This window comes from Cebus imitator, unplaced genomic scaffold (genome assembly GCF_001604975.1).
Source record: "Cebus imitator isolate Cc_AM_T3 unplaced genomic scaffold, Cebus_imitator-1.0 Scaffold192, whole genome shotgun sequence".
NCBI lineage: Eukaryota > Metazoa > Chordata > Mammalia > Primates > Cebidae > Cebus > Cebus imitator.
The window spans coordinates 1319060-1335381 of record NW_016107507.1 but is presented as its reverse complement, the minus strand read 5'-3'; the positions used below and the strand labels follow the sequence as shown (position 1 = coordinate 1335381).

Genomic DNA, 16322 nt, shown 5'->3' with positions numbered 1-16322 from the left:
CATGAAACATGTATAAGATCACACCATTATTGTATTGAAAGGCCCCTGTCCTCTCAGGGATGAGAGGGAAAAGAGCTAAGAGAATGAGAGTGGGCAGAAGACCTTCTCCTGGCACAATGACATGTTTTGCTCACAATGAAAGATGTTGAAAGCCAGCAACATAAGATAAGCACCAGGAGAATGGAGGACTAGCCCAGGATATTCCTGGGGTTTCATCAAGGCATCCTCCCTTCTTCCTTTTCACAAAACTAAGGGGCTCGGTGGCATCCCCTTGTAGGAATGGAATAAGAAAATGAAGAGGAAAATTTAACTCTTCACCTGGAAATTTGTTTTACATTATGTCCAAATGTTCACATTCCAGGAAATGTTTACACAGTCTCCTGAGAAAACCTGAGCAGTAACCTCATTTAAACAAACCAGTGCATGCTCCCATTTGCAGTCTCTCATCTCCATAATGCATAAAATACTATCTGATTAATCTGTTTCACAAAGTTCTTTTTAAAATAAAATTATGCAGTAAATGTAAAACATTTTAAAGATTGATCATACTCTGTTCATGTAAGGTGGCATGATTATTATTATTTTCATTATCTAAATGTTGAAAGCATTTATAGTTTTACCCACCAACGTCAGGAGAGCTGGTTTAAAAGAAAGTATTTTCTGAAGGCCGTCACCCCAGTTCTGGACCTTACCTTTGGGGCTTTAAGTTATTTGTGGTGATTCTGTGCTTTTAAATTCCTCTCTCCAGTGTTCATTGACAGCAAATGAAGTTGATTATTCCCAGAATTAATGATTATTCCTCTGGATAATTTGGATTTGCATGCTAGAGAGTTATTCTACCCTCTAGCCAGCCCATCCAAAGTCTTCAAATGTCTCTACCTTGGTGATTTTACATTGTGTCCAGCTACCAACCAAGCCTCCATATGCCACCGTGACAGTTCCTGGGGTTGTTTGCATTTTTTTAACAAGTACTTAAGGAAAATGTAGCCCAAACTCCCATGGAGAGAGGCCTGCTTACTCATTATTCTTACCTAAAGGGTTTATTTTGTTCCTAAATACCTTGCCAAAAATAAATATTTAAAGACTGCTCTATTTAACATATATAAGGCAAATACAGTCACATGCTTTTCAGGTAAAAGATATCTTCCCAAAGAGTTGCTAGCAAAAAAAACTGCAACTGAGAGCTACAGAAAAGGTTTCTGACATGGTTTGTTTGTGACTGATGAGTCTCCACTTGGGGAAAATTGTCCTGTGGACATTGTTGAGCTTTGTCTTCCGTGTTCCTGGTCATGTAACATTATTTTTATTATTCTGGTAAAAACACATAACATACAATTTACCATCCTAACCATTTTAAGTTCACAGTTCAGTAGTGTTAAAGATATTCACATTATTGGGCAACAGATCTTTGGAACTAGAACCCTTTATTCATTAAATGTCACGTGTTGATGTAACTTTTAAAATCTCAATATACCTAAGGAATTTGAAGAACACTTCTTAATATTGTCTGCCACCCATCCAGAGAGATTCGGCCCAGAGCTCTGCCTCGGCCTCATCACGGTCTAAATACACAGCCACTCCACTCCACTGCCTGGAATATCCACATAGATGCAGTCAGGGTGGGCACGTGGTGGGCACTGAGAGTACCCTCAAGAGTCCCAGCACTGAGAGCCCAAGTGCTGGGTCCAGAGGTGCTAAGAATCTTTTTTTTTTTTTTTTTTTTTTTTTTTAGTGACCTTAAAAATTCAGTTTGTTTCTCTACTTTATTTTTGTATTATTTTTTATTTCCATAGGTTTTTGGGGAACAGGTGGCATTTGGTTACATGAATAAGTTCTGAGATTTTGGTGCACCCATCACCCGAGCAGTATATACGCTGTACCCAATTTATAGTCTTTTGTCCCTCGCTGCCCCCTCACACTTTTCTTTGAGTCCCCAGAGTTCAGTATCTCATTCTTACGCCTTTGCATCCTCATAGCTTAGCTCCCACTTATAAGTGAGAACATATAATATTTGTTTTTCCATTCCTGAGTTACTTCATTGAGAATACTGATCTCCAGTTCCACCTAGGTTGCTGTGAATGCCATTATTTCATTCCTTTGTATGGCTGAGTAGTATTTCATTATATATATATGATGAAATTATATATATATGATGAAATTTTATATCCACTCATTGATTGGTGGGCATTTGGGCTGGTTCCATATTTTTTGCAGTTGCAAATTGTGCTGCTATAAACATGCATGTGCAAGTATCTTTTTTGTATAACCACCAGAAGTGCTAAGAATCACTGACAGGGAACAAGTCTCCAGAAATGCCACTTTATGTTCCAGAACCCCTCGTTGAGGCAGTGGGTGAGCATCACTGAGATTGTGTGAGTCAGAATCGCCCCAGTGATACAAGACTTGGGATCTGGGACCCATGGGCCGCCCTAAGGTACACTGCGTTTTCAGGGTTCATGACTGCCTGCCACAGCTACAGTTCACTTTCTAGGCCAGTGTGACATATCCATCCTCTGCTGTCTTTTATCAATGAATCTGTATACCCTGTTGGAGGAATTATGACTTGTATTTGTCTTCAGTTTGGAAGAACATGTTCCGTAAGGCAATTTTGAAATTATTAGAGCCATAAACAGGAGATGTAAGCTAAGAAGCCAATTCAGAGTACCTCAATACCCCCGCATCACTGGTTGAACAACCTGAAGTATCTAAGATGATTTCATAAATGAGTTACTGACGGTGAGCAGAGTGTTGAACAGCTACTTCTTTTTACATTCCTACTTGGAAATTAAGACATTAATCAGTCCATGAGGAGTAACTCATAAGTTGGAGTTTTAATAATACTTGGATGCTAAAAGCTTGTTCTGAACTTAAATGTATAGTGAATTTTTAAAATATTCTAGTCTAAAACATCTAAAAGACTTTTAGACTATAAATGTGATTCAGTATGTGTTAGACAGAGCAATCCCCCTGCCACAATGTCTACATCCCAATCCCTGGAACCCATGAATATGTCCCTTTACATGGCAAAAGGGAGTTTGCACGTGTGATTAAGGTAGAGGGCCTTGAGGTGGGAAGGTTATCCTAGACTGTCTAATTTGGGCCCAATTTAATTACATGAGCCCCCAAAAGCAGAGTACTTTTTCTGGCTCTGGTTGGAAAGAAAAGTGACTATGGAAGAACAATCAGAGAGATGCAACATCGACAGCTTTGAAAATGGAGGAAGAGGACCATAGTCCACGGAATGTGCGCAGCCTTCAGACACTGGAAAAGGCAAGGACATGGATTCTCCCCTAGAACCTTCAGAAAGCGACGCAGCCCTGTGCATGCATTGGTTTTAGCTCAGTGCGACTCATGTCAGACTTCTAACCTACAGAACTCTATGATAGTAAATTTGTGTTGTTTTAAGCCACTACATTTGTGGTAATTTGTTACAGCAACCGTGGAAAACTATTACAGAATGAAGGCGCAAAAATGCCTTGATTATATGTCATAAAACAAGGATATGCTGTGGTTTGGTTGATTTTTGTTACAATGGGTTAATAAACCACAGATGAAACGAATTTATTTTAAAAGTGATAAGTCTAAGTGCAGTGATAAATATGTCTTAGTTGCATATTTTTTTCCTGTCATCAAAGAAAAAGAAATAGTGTTTAGAAAGAATATAAAGGCTTCTTAATTGGTTCAAGTTGCAGGAGCAGTTTAAGAGAAAAGATGCTGTTACTTAGTTTTGATTCTGATCATCGTGTTGAGACAGAGACCTAAATCCCTCTTAGTGTACTTCTAAAGCAATATAAGCTCAGAGCCTGAAGTGTATCATTCACAGAAAGGAATTCATCTCTAATCTCACAGAAATTCCAAATTGCTGGGCATACCTGGGACTAAATCCTCACGTATTATGTTACCCAGCCAGTTCTATTCCACTTCAGTAAGGATCAAATCCTGGTCCTAACATTTAAGTACTTGAGAGATTTAGCTGAAAACGTTGTCTTCAAGAAGAATGTACACAATTTATTTCTACTTCAGCTTCAAGAATATCCAAAGCAGAAAAATATTTTCACATTTGTTTATTAGCCCCATATTTATGTGTTTATGTATTTTTTAATTTATTTCTGTCAAGAAGAGTCTTCAAAAAGGAACAGATTTGAGCGAGGTGGAGGGTTTCTTTATTTTTTACTAGCTTTTGCTATTTCCTCTTGATCATTAATGACTTTTTCTCATAAATAACCAAAATCTCTTGAACAAGGAATGTTTTCCTGAATTTGTAATGCAATTTTCACCTAAACTTATGGGAGTTTTTTTCTGCATCTCTCAAAAGAGTGCTTAGTGTTACAGAATCAGTCTACTTTAGACTATATGAATATTGAGGACATACCCTTGCCAATATATTAAATTCTGAGAAGAAAAGTGTTATGGTTTCTGCCTCAATTCTGGTCTTATTCTTACTGCATATACTTAGAGCCGCCTTTATTTATGTCCTACTAACTTTACAAGCTTAATATACATCTTTTAAGCAAATAGGAATAAATACTTTCTATTTTTACATCCAAACAGTTGCCCCTGATGACCCCAGCAGAAAAATTGATGGCGATACCATTATTTTTTCAAATGTTCAAGAAAGATCAAGTGCCGTATATCAGTGCAATGCCTCTAATGAGTATGGATATTTACTGGCAAATGCATTTGTAAATGTGCTGGGTAAGCTCTCCTTTTATTAAAGACATGGCAAATTAAATTAATGACTGTTGTTATTTTCTGCTCAGTCAGCAAAAATACATTGAGCATCTACTATGTGCATTGTACAGTACTTGGAATTACAAGAGATGGATCAGATAAACCTTGCCCTAGAGAATATTGCAGTTTTAATGTCCTTTAATAACAGTTTTTATACTGGCAAATCCTTCATTCTAAAACTAGTCAAATAGGCTGTTCCACTTACAGATGGTTAGACTAAGTGTCAAACCCTCAAAAGGAAAATAGCATTTGTCTGCTATTAGTAACTGAATATTATTGCTCTTCCATCGCAAGAAACTGACAAGTTAAATAACAATTTAAAGATTCTGATTTTTAAAAACTAAACCGTTAATCATAAAACTTGGACTTCATCCAAGTCACAGATGTACATTTATTTGTAAAAATATATTTTAAAAAGTCTGATATACTGAAACATATTCTCAAATAATTGGTTTATGTGAATGTTATATTTCCTATATTGGACAACGCTACCAAAATGCCACATTTGTGAAAATTTTTGTGAGAATTGTTTTCATGGTGCCAGGAAATTATACTTCAACCCTTTGAAATTAATATACTTCCTTTTCAAACAAAATTACCATCAGAAAGCCAACCAGTACTTGGTATTTTTCTTTCATGCTTGACATGAAGGTCACTAATCCTACTGAAAAGCTAAGCAATGAAGATATTGTTGGATGTTGAGAAAGCACTTTTGGCTGCTGGTTTCTTCTTCATCTCCACTTTTATGAGTTCAACAACGTTTTTAGATTTTACATATAAGGGAGATCATGCCATGTTTGTCTTTCTGTATCTGGCCTGTTTCATTTAACATAATGTCCTGTAGGTTCATCCATGTTGTCAAGACATGAATAACTTGAAGGAAATGACAGAATTTTCTTCTTTTTTAAGGCTGGATAGTATTCCATTGTGTGTATATGCCACAGTTTCTTTATTCTGTTCATTCATTGATGGGCACTTAGGTTGATTCCACATCTTGACTATTGTGAATAATACTGCAGTGAATGAAAGGGTTCAAATATCTTGACATACTGATTTTATTTCCTTTTGATATATACCCAGTAATGGGATTGTTGGATCATATGGTAGTTTCGCGTATAAACAGTTAATGTTTTGAGTATAAACAGTGTATACAATCTTTATAATATTTTCCATAATGGCTATACTGACTTGTATTCCCTCCTCCCACAGTATTTAATGTTCCCTTTTCTCCGCATGCTTGCCAACACTTAGATCTCCTCTTTTTGATAGTAGCCATTCTAATAGGTATGACATAATATCTCATGTGGTTTTAATTTACATTTATCTGATGACTGGTGATGCTGGGCATTTTCCCATAATACCTGTCAGCCATTTGTATATCTTCTTTTGATAAATGTCTAGTCCAGTCCTTTGCCCATTTTTATCAGATTATTCATTTTCTTAATATTGAATTATTTGAGCTCTTTATATATTTTGGTATTAACCCCTTACCAGATAGATGGTTTGCAAATGTTTTCTGCCCTTCTATAGAGGCTGTCTCTTCACTCTGTGGACCATCTCTCTGACTCTGCAGGCTTTTTAGTTTGGTGTAATCCTATTTGTCTGTTTTTGTTTCTGTTGCTGTAGTTCCATTTTTTTAGTCATCATGCTCACCACTCTGGTTTTTTCTGCCAGCTTATGTGTTCCCCCACCATTCCCACCCACTAGGGTTATGATGAGTCAGTCATTCGACAAAAATATACTTGATTGTTATTTTTGTGCCAGACACTGTGCTGGGGATAAAACAATTAAAAGTCTCATTCCAAGACTGCAGTGGACTCACAGTAAATCAACAACTAAAATAATGCCTGAGCAAGAAGTGGGGCAGGAGGTAGAGAGAGAAAAATATGTATTTTTCTGCCTTGAGTGACTGGCAGTATTACGCCTGGTACAAAACATAAGGAGAGAGATTGATTGTGCTTTACCATAAATTTTAATGACTTTGAAACAAAATACAATAAATACACTGTAGTCCTAAAATGTATTGTAATAGTTACTTTACCTTTTAAAAATATTTACAGCTGAGCCACCACGAATCCTCACACCTGCAAACACACTCTACCAGGTGATTGCAAACAGACCTGCTTTACTAGACTGTGCCTTCTTTGGGTCTCCTCTCCCAACCATTGAGTGGTAAGTAGCAGCTCTGTGTGTTTTTCAATACTTAAAGTGTCGCTAAAGACTTCATATTCTAAATATGTTGGGTTTTATTTTTAAAAAAACAACCAAGCGTGGAAAAACAGTGCACAATTCATTACACTGTTAATTTTTTTTTTTCCCTTGAGACAGAGTCTCACTTCATTACCCAGGCTGGAGTGCAGTGGCACAATCACAGCTCACTGCAGCCTCCGCCTCCTGGGTTCAAGTGATTCTCCTGACTCAGCCTCTAGAGTAGCTGGGATTACAGGCACCCACCACCATGCCCAGCTAATTTTTGTATTTTTCATAGAGACGTGGTTTCACCATGTTGGCTAAGCTGATCTCCAACTTGTAACCTCAGGTGATCCACCCACCTTGGCCTCCCAAAGTGCTGAGATTATAGGTGTGAGCCACAGTGCCTGGCCTACACTGTTAATTATTAAATTCATGCATTCACTGTTAATTATTAAATTCATTCAAATATTTATTAACTAGTTCTGTGTTAAATAGTTTCACGTGTACAATCTGTTTAGCAGCACACTCTGTCAAGCACAGATCTACATGTAAATGATTTTTTTTTTAATTTAAGGCTGCTGTATTTTACAGTGTCATGGACATCCCCTGGGACTTTGTGAGTAGTGGCAGGCGGGATTAGTTAGGGGATATTCCTTGATAATAAAATATCATGTGGGGTAGTGGAGGGTTCTATAAGCTCCAAAGCAGAATTTGTTTTTACCATTGTTTCTTTTTAGTAATTCTTGCACCGGATCTTCCTGACTTGGATCCAGCCAAGATCTCCCATGTTCTTTTACTACCCACTTAAGATCATCCCCTTTTATATGCCACCCAAGGTTTAAGTCCTCTAGCTCCTCCTAGCTTGTTTACTTTACCTGAAAGAGACAAGGCAGAGGATGGATAGGCAATGACTTAGAAAGAATGAATGAACAAAAACTGGAACATTCTTTACTGATCATCTGTCAGGTCCCAGATGCTATGCTAAGCTCCAACTACTGAGGTCAGAATAAAGGCAGGGTTAGGATTAAAGGAAAATCTCCCCAGGTCCCCACCTTCACCCCAGAGAAGAAAAATGGATGCTTATGCAGATGATTTTCCTAGTGAAGGTGACAGATTCACACTTAGTTTGCTTCATCCGTTTCACTTTTCCTATCTGACATACAAGCCTTTTTTTCATCCCCTGAATATTTTCCTATTTTTGCTTTTAAAAGTACAATCCTTATAGCCTTGCAACTTTAACATACATCATGGTTGTGTTGACCTTGAACATGATATTTTATGTCTGACTTCAAAATATATGTGCTTTTATTCTCATCCTGATAATTTCTGTAATGAAAGGTTTAAAGGAGCTAAAGGAAGTGCTCTTCATGAAGATATTTATGTTTTACATGAAAATGGAACTTTGGAGATTCCTGTGGCCCAAAAGGACAGTACGGGAACTTACACGTGTGTTGCAAGGAATAAATTAGGGATGGCAAAGAATGACGTCCACTTAGAAATCAAAGGTAAGGCAGAGGTAATGTGTTTTTTTAAGTTTTAAATGACTTTGAACAGATTTTCCAGCTTTGCCAAATGGATAACGATAACTTTACATTTCAGATCCTACATGGATCATTAAACAGCCCGAATATGCAGTTGTGCAAAGAGGGGGCATGGTGTCGTTTGAATGCAAAGTGAAACATGATCACACCTTAGTCCTCACTGTCCTGTGGCTGAAGGACAATGAGGAACTGCCCAGTGATGAAAGGTATTTGAAGCCGATTTCTTTACTTTCTCTTCATTCTTTCTTTAAGCTATTCTTGAACTAAAGGTCTATTATGTAGTCAGTTATGGTGATGTTTTTAGTTTCTGAAGTCTGCTGTCTCCAAAACAGAGAGAGATGCATTTTCTCCCTACTGTAAAATATATGTACCTAAGAAGGTACCAGGTGATTGAAATAGGACCCCGAGAATGTTTGTCTATCTTTGAATGCTAGTCTCTTGTGTAATTCAGGATGGGAAAAAACCCTCAGGCCTTGGACAACATCCATTGTTTTATACCTTGAACAGCAAAATCTCAACAGATGTTTTCATTACCATTCCACAAATAAGCAGAAATATGACCTCTTTAATCACCAAAGACTGCTCAAATCCTTGTCAGTATTCTAAAAGACACTCATTTTTATTTGGATAAGGAGTTTTTCTTTTGGTTTTACCTAAAGCCAGTGGAAGGGGAAGGAAAAACAAAAACAGGTAAAGCTTTAAAGAACCCAAGCATGCTTAGATTTAGTTAAGAATGGAATAAAGGTCATGGGATTTTCCAGATGAGACCCTCGATTTGATGTAGCAGTACAGACTGGAATGTGTGAGTTTTAGCAAAGTGGCTGTAGGCCTCGCTGTCTATTAGAAGGAATGCAGTATTCTGGTCGAAATCATTTCTGTGGTTCACCTGCAGCTGACCTAAAGTTGTGGTACCTAAAGCTTGCCCTATTGCTTATTAATGGCCCTAGAAGAATTCTGTGGCCTTCTCTTTTATGTGCCTAGAGTCTCCATCTAGTTTTATGCTTGAGCTAGTCAATTTTATTTGTTGAGTTGATAAAGATGAAAAGGATAACCGGGTGTGGTGGTCTCATACCTGTGGTCCCATCTACCCGAAAGGCTGAGGTGGGAGAATTACCTGAGCCCAGAAGGCTGAGATTGCCGTGAACTGTGACTGCACCACTGTACTACAGCCTGGGTGACAGAGTGAGACCCTGTATTTAAAAAAAAAGAAAAAAAAAGGATGAAAAAGAAACATAAAGAAATGACCATCAGGTTAAGTTGGCTGAAACTTTTACTTGGAAATTAACTGAGAAGACAGTTTATGATTTATGCAGCTTTGTTAAAATAATACATGAATCCTCTATACATTAATTTTTTGATCTACTGAGCAATTTTTCATGCTCACAAGTAACCGCTAGAAAACTCTCGGTAAAGGTTATTCATTTAAATCTTCGTGTTTCTAGTGATAAAGCAAATTATTATTCTTTGCATTTAATTTCTCCTGTAAGAGTTTATACACGTAAGAAAATGACATGAAATTTCTGCAGTAAATAATAAAGTATTTAAAATAAATGCTTTAATAGAAGTTGAACTGAAGGAGCGGTTTTCCAGTGTTTCATGGCAGCAAAAGCCTTAGTAAGGCCCTTTAGTAAGGATAATGCTGGAACTAGCCTTTACTTCATTCCCCTGGGAACTTAAGGAAGTTTCTACCACTCCCTCTAGAGCAGCGGTCCCCAGCCTTTTTGGTACCAGGGACTGGTTTCATGGAAGACAATTTTTCCACAGCACAATGGTTTCAGAATGATTCAAGTGCATTACATTTATTGTGTACTTTATTATTATTACATTGTAATATGCATATACATGTATATATTATTACATGTAATATATACAGTGACAGATCCTCAGGCATTAGGTGATCATAAGGAGTGCACAATCTCAATCCCTCACCTGCACAGTTCCCAATAGGGTTCACCTTCCTGTGAGAATCCAGTTCTGCTGCTTTTGTGACAGGAGGCGAAGCTCAGCTTCACTCGCCCATTCCCCGGGGACTTAAGGAAAACATGTACCATACCCTCTAGAGCAGCGGTCCCCTCTGCAGCCCAGTTCCTAACAGGACAGTACCAGTCCATGGCCCAGGGTTTGGGGAACCCGTGCTCTGGAGGGCTGGTTGAAAAATACTATAACAGAGGACTTATACCTTCTAACCCAAGATTCTAGTTCATTCTCACTGCTTTCCAACTTTAATCATTCTTAAAGTGTTAAGTGTTTTGCTCTAATATTTGAAAATTTGTACCATCTTTCTCTTTTATCAAATGTACAGCTTCTTTCCTGCCAGTGAAGCAATTATAGGGTGTGGCTGAATGTCCATTTTTGCTGCTCTGAATGCATTCTGTCCACAGGTTCACTGTTGACAAGGATCATCTGGTGGTAGCTGATGTCAGTGATGATGACAGTGGGACCTACACGTGTGTGGCCAACACCACTCTGGACAGCGTCTCCGCCAGCGCTGTGCTTAGCGTTGTTGGTAAGAAAGAGAACAAAAATAGCACAACTGGCTTCGCTGCATTTGGTTGAAAAGGAAAAATAAGATAAAAATTGTAAATATCAAATGTTTGCTTGTTAATATGCATGGGTGAGTTCATACCCATGTTTTTCTTCTTTGAAAGATGCCTTGAAGGCAATAATTTAAGTATAAATATACTATGTAGCAGCACTGGGTGAAATAGTAGATATGCACATTAGTAACATTTTTGTAATAAAATTAAGAGAAATAATCTACTTGTATCTAAAATTGAAGTTTTTTTCCCTCAATTGTTACTGCATGTTTAACAATGCTGTGTTTCACAGCTACACATAGGGCTTAGTTTTATAATCTTGAATAATGTACAGTCTTTGTCATCTTGTGCTATCTTGTATCTTTCCATTACTAATTTTGATTAAAACCCTTTATATTAATGTCCTTTCTAGCTCCTACTCCAACTCCAGTTCCCGTTTACGGTAAACTAATATGAGTCTTCTTTCTCTGTTTTCTGTTAAACAATTTCACATCTGCAGAAAATATTGATAACTTTCTATGTCACATAATTGTGTCTCTTAAGGAAAGGGGCTCTGTCAGTTGTTATGTGATGTCATCCATTTACTGACAATGAATCATTTCTTCATCATAACCCTAGATTTTTCACCAAGTTCATGGCCAGTTGTTTCAAATAGTTCATGTGCTATCATAAAATCATTTCGTTTGATGAAAGTCCCTCTTTGATGCAATTTCCTTGTCAAGTAGCATATTGCTTTTTTAAAAGCCATCATCCACATTTTACAGAATGAAAAGACTATTTCTAATATCATTCTACAAATTAGGTTTTCACCTCAATTTTTTAAAAATTGTTTTGGAAAAATAAATCTTGTTTTGGGATTCCATTTTCAAGAAATGTATCTAGGAGAAAAATGGATGTTTAGAACAACATTTAGCTTTTATATCAGAGAAAACTGACTCACCATGTGTTGACAAAAGACAAATCACTTAAGAAAGACCAAAAGGACGGGCACATTCATGTTGTGTGACTTTTTAGAATCTGGAAAATATGTCAGAAATCATTTCCAGAAATCTTTTTATTAAGAGAACCTTCATCTTTATTCAGCACATCAGTACAAAAACCAATTTTTTGACATAATCTCAGCTGATTTTGCACAATAATATTGTATTTAGTTATCCAATATAAAACCTATGCTTTGTAGACTTTTACTGTTTTATCACTGATAAGAAAAAAGGCACATGTATTTATATGGTCTCTGGTCCCCTGAGTGCCAGAGTTACTCCTAAGAGCAAGGTCAAAGGTCTGGGGGGAACAACACTATCAGAAGAGGCAGACATGCTTCCAGGACTCTTTTGTCCCAGCATGTGTCTGTCTATACACTGCTGTCCTCTGGGAGTAAACACACTTACGCATGCTGAGGGCTACCCCCATAGCGTCTATTTCAGAATTCTCTCGCAAATATAAATATTTTTTCAGAGCCCCCAAATCCGTTATTCAGCATGTTTCAGAAAGAACATTTGAATTTTCTTTAAACAGCATCTTTTATTTGCCTATATTTGTTTTTCAGCAGTGGCTATTCTCTGTTTTCCATGTATTAGAAATTAAGCTTATCGTTTTTCATGTTTGTGCCCATTCATGTTTATGAGAAGACACACTGAGAGTGCTGATGAACCATATGTATCTGCCTCACTGGATTTGGTTACAAATGTTTTCGCTTCCTTTGATAAATAAGTGAGCAGAACTCATTGATGGGTTATCTTGGGTTATCTCGTGTGTTCCCAGCAACCTCAGCTGTTCGCATTTCCTTTCAGTCGCATGCTCATTGACTATCAACTGTTATGTGTCTTTAAGATGTCCCCTCTGTGAATAGTACATGAGTAAAGGAGAACCTCTTAAAGATGGATGGGTGACGATGATGTGTGTATGTTTGGTCTACAGATGTTCCAAATCCTCCCTTTGACTTAGAACTGACAGATCAACTTGACAAAAGTGTTCAGCTGTCATGGACCCCAGGCGATGACAACAATAGCCCTATTACAAGTATGTGGTATTATTTGCTCTATTACCGACCGACTAAATGGCCATGTTTGAAGCACTTTGTAACAGTCAACTGAATTTCCTCACAAAGGTATTCACTGGGATTCTCTGCTTCATTACTGATAGAACAAAAATATTTATTTATGTCCTTCCTCTCTTCAGAGCTGAAGTTATTCCTGGTTACACCTTCTAGAATAGGACACCACTTAATTGCTGAAGATGTTGATTAATCAAAGACACTATTATTTTTGTTTAAGATCAATAAAAATCACTTTAAATACCTACCACAGTAGGAAGGTGCACCTTAAGTTAGTCGCTTGTTTTGCCCATTTCTTCTGGGAGAAAAGGTTAGGAGGAGCAAGTGCTGAATGGCCCTGTCTTCATATTAGGAAATTGAGGCTTGTTGAGTAAAGTAACTTTTCAACCCACGGTTGGTAACAGAACTGGGCGTAGATCATAGGTTCTACCTTAACTTCCAACCTAGGTCTCTTTCTTTTCATTAGTCCTTGCTACAGAGTTGTCTATTCAACAATGTGAGCATCTCACCTTGGTGACATAAGCCTAGGGAATAAGATAATGAAGGACAGTGTCATAAGGATACTAGAAGTGTAATAAAATTAGACTATAGGTAAGCTTAGAAGTTTAATGTAAAGCCAAAGAGATACTTAAGAGGTAGACACAATCAGGTCACATGCCTGAAATATATGATTACCTTCAAGCATATACTACAGGAAGACTGAATTCCTTTCTGATGACAACCTAAGATGATTCTGAAATCATAGGTGTGTTGATTTATTGCACTTCCTGGTAAAGTAGAATATTTCCACTAAAATTTAACCAAAGCCTTACCTCTGTCTTGTGTTGTTTAATGGTCCTTTTTTCTCTACTGAGTTTTCAGTGTCCTTGATCAGAACACACAGTCATCCAGGCCCAGTCTTCTAGCTCATTGGGTGCGTTAACCAGAGTTAGCTGGTTAGATGGCTTGGAGACTCTTTTTCCCCATATTAAAATAATACCGTTAGATTTTGAGGCACTTCAACTTTTTCATTCATTTACTCATTCATTCAACAAATATTTTTGAGTGCCTACTATGTGCCAGACATTGTTCTAAAACAAAATAGTCAAAAATCTCTGTCGTTATGGAGCTTATATTTTAGATGAGGCCATACATAAGATAAAATTAATAATACATTATTAAGTATAATGTCATTGTATCTGCATGTAAACATATATATATATATGCACACACACAGAAGACTTAGATCTACCTTCAAGAGAGAACCTGCTGAAAAGTGTGTTAACTGACAGCCTCCATCTGCTTCTCCTTCTGTAAGGCTCCACTGCAGGGTTCACATGAGGCCACACTCCTTGGGGTGCTCCAGTTGCTTGGTACAGTCTCAGAGGTCACACATGCCTAATGCAAAACTCTTCTCATGGGCAGACTGTACTCTGGCCTCCTGGTTGACCTAGCTGAGTCTATCCCAGAACTATACTGTACTGTAGTCTGAGGCTTTTCCTACTCACTCCTCTTTCCCTCCTCCTCTTTCTGTTACAGATGTCAGACCAGCATTGTGGTCTGAAGGAACTTCCCCCTTCAGGCTTCCCTGCTTCCTTTCCCTTTTTTCTTCCATGGGCATTTTCCCAAGTAGACCTCTCCATTTCTAATTCTGTCTTAGTCTTTGTCTCCTAGAGGACTCAAACTTATATATATCTATTAATACATATGGTTGTATGTGTATCTGTGTTTAGGACATGCAATAAAACAAATCAGCAGAAAGAGATGGGGAGCTAGGGGTATAATTGTGAATAGTGTGAATGTGAAAGGACACACTAAGAAAAGAACATTTGAATATGTCAATCAAGACAGGGGAGGGAGGTCAGTGAGTATACTACGCAGTTGTCTAGGGGAAGAACTTTCCAGCAAGAGCAAAGGAAAAGGGCAAAGGCCCTAAGACAGGGGCATGTCTGTGAGGAGGCCAGTGAGGCTGCAGTGAAATAAACAAGGGAAAGTGAAGGAGGACAGAAGGTCAAAGAGGTGAAGAGTTAAGCAGTGGGTGTCTGGGGTGGGAATTGTGCAAGGGCCTGTAGGTCACTGTGAGGATGGGGAAGCCCTTGGAGAGTTTTAACAGGGGAGGGGTGAATGAATAACTCTGGCTTGTCTATTAAAAATAGTCTATAGAAGAACAGGAAGAGAAGCAGAGAGACTGGGAAAGACCATGGTTCCCAGACGGTGCACTGAAATGCCCAGTGGTACCTCAGCGAATTCACAGGGTACCTCCCTTCGGATAATTTTAAAGCTTTACCTTTAAATTTTGATGTTAAAAAAATTAACAGTGATATTTGTCAGACATCACATGAAATTCGCTTGGGGCAGATGACAAGTTCAACTATATATCTCTTGTCATTTTGTGATAATGTTATATCTCTGCAAAGCATGTGCTGTGGTAAAAAGCAAGTGCCACATGGAAATCACTGGGGAGCAGGAGATGTGGAAGGTGGTGTCCAATCTGTTTGCAAGGTTTGAGAAGTTGTAGAAGAGAAGCTTTAAATTGTTAAGATATGAACAGTTTTAAAATTGTTTAAAATTTAAATTGTTTAAATTTATTTAAGGTATAACATACAACATATCAAGTTGTATGAACCTAGCTACTTAATACATGAAAACGTTAGGTCATTCTTTTAGCTTAAGGGAGCCATGAAAAATAAATTATGGAGACATTAAGTACATTGTGAGCCGAGAAAGTCTGCGAACTACTGAGTTAGGAAGTTATGTGATCATTCTCATAAGAGAGGAGGGTGGCCTGGAATAGGCTGGGAAATGGACAGATTTGGGATATATTTTAATGGTACACAGGCCATTGTACTGCCGAGAGTGTGGAAGACATGGGGAAACAAGGATTCCAGGGTTGTCACTGTCAACTGGAGAGGAAGATTGGGATTAGTTTTGGTCCTATCCAGTCTGAGATATTGTCATGGATAACCAAGTGGAATTGTCGAGCAGACAGTTGGACGTTCTGAGTCTGCAGTTCAGGGAAGAGGTCTGGACTAGAGATATAAATGTGAAAGTTAACCATTTATAGGACTGGAGATCACCCGAAGATGAATGTGTATTGAAAGTGGAACTCCAAGGACTTAGTTTTGAACCACTGCATCACATATAATATTTTCAGTTCCCACTGCAACACATATAATATTTTCAGTTCCCACTGCAACACATACAATATTTTCAGTTCCCACTGCAACACATATAATATTTTCAGGTCCCACTGCAACACATACAATATTTTTAGTTTATCTTTGTGTT

The 16322-nt window shown here is 37.8% G+C and overlaps 1 protein-coding gene across 50 annotated transcripts in view; it reads left to right on the top strand.

The window, feature by feature from the left end:
• Positions 1-16322, top strand: part of NRCAM (neuronal cell adhesion molecule) — a 315528-nt gene that overhangs the window by 261084 nt on the left and 38122 nt on the right. For 39 of the 50 annotated variants that reach the window (XR_001830436.2, XR_005203149.1, XM_037745118.1 and 36 more), the window contains 7 exons: positions 4552-4695; positions 6792-6903; positions 8263-8429; positions 8524-8671; positions 10847-10971; positions 11415-11444; positions 12920-13021. Coding sequence is in view for 48 of the 50 variants with exons in the window: in XM_037745118.1 (XP_037601046.1) it covers positions 4552-4695; positions 6792-6903; positions 8263-8429; positions 8524-8671; positions 10847-10971; positions 11415-11444; positions 12920-13021 (828 nt within the window). In the remaining 2 variants the exon portion in view is untranslated. The remainder of the gene's footprint in view (positions 1-4551; positions 4696-6791; positions 6904-8262; positions 8430-8523; positions 8672-10846; positions 10972-11414; positions 11445-12919; positions 13022-16322) is intronic. The other 11 variants (XM_037745137.1, XM_037745126.1, XM_017546851.2 and 8 more) reach the window with 1 other exon arrangement.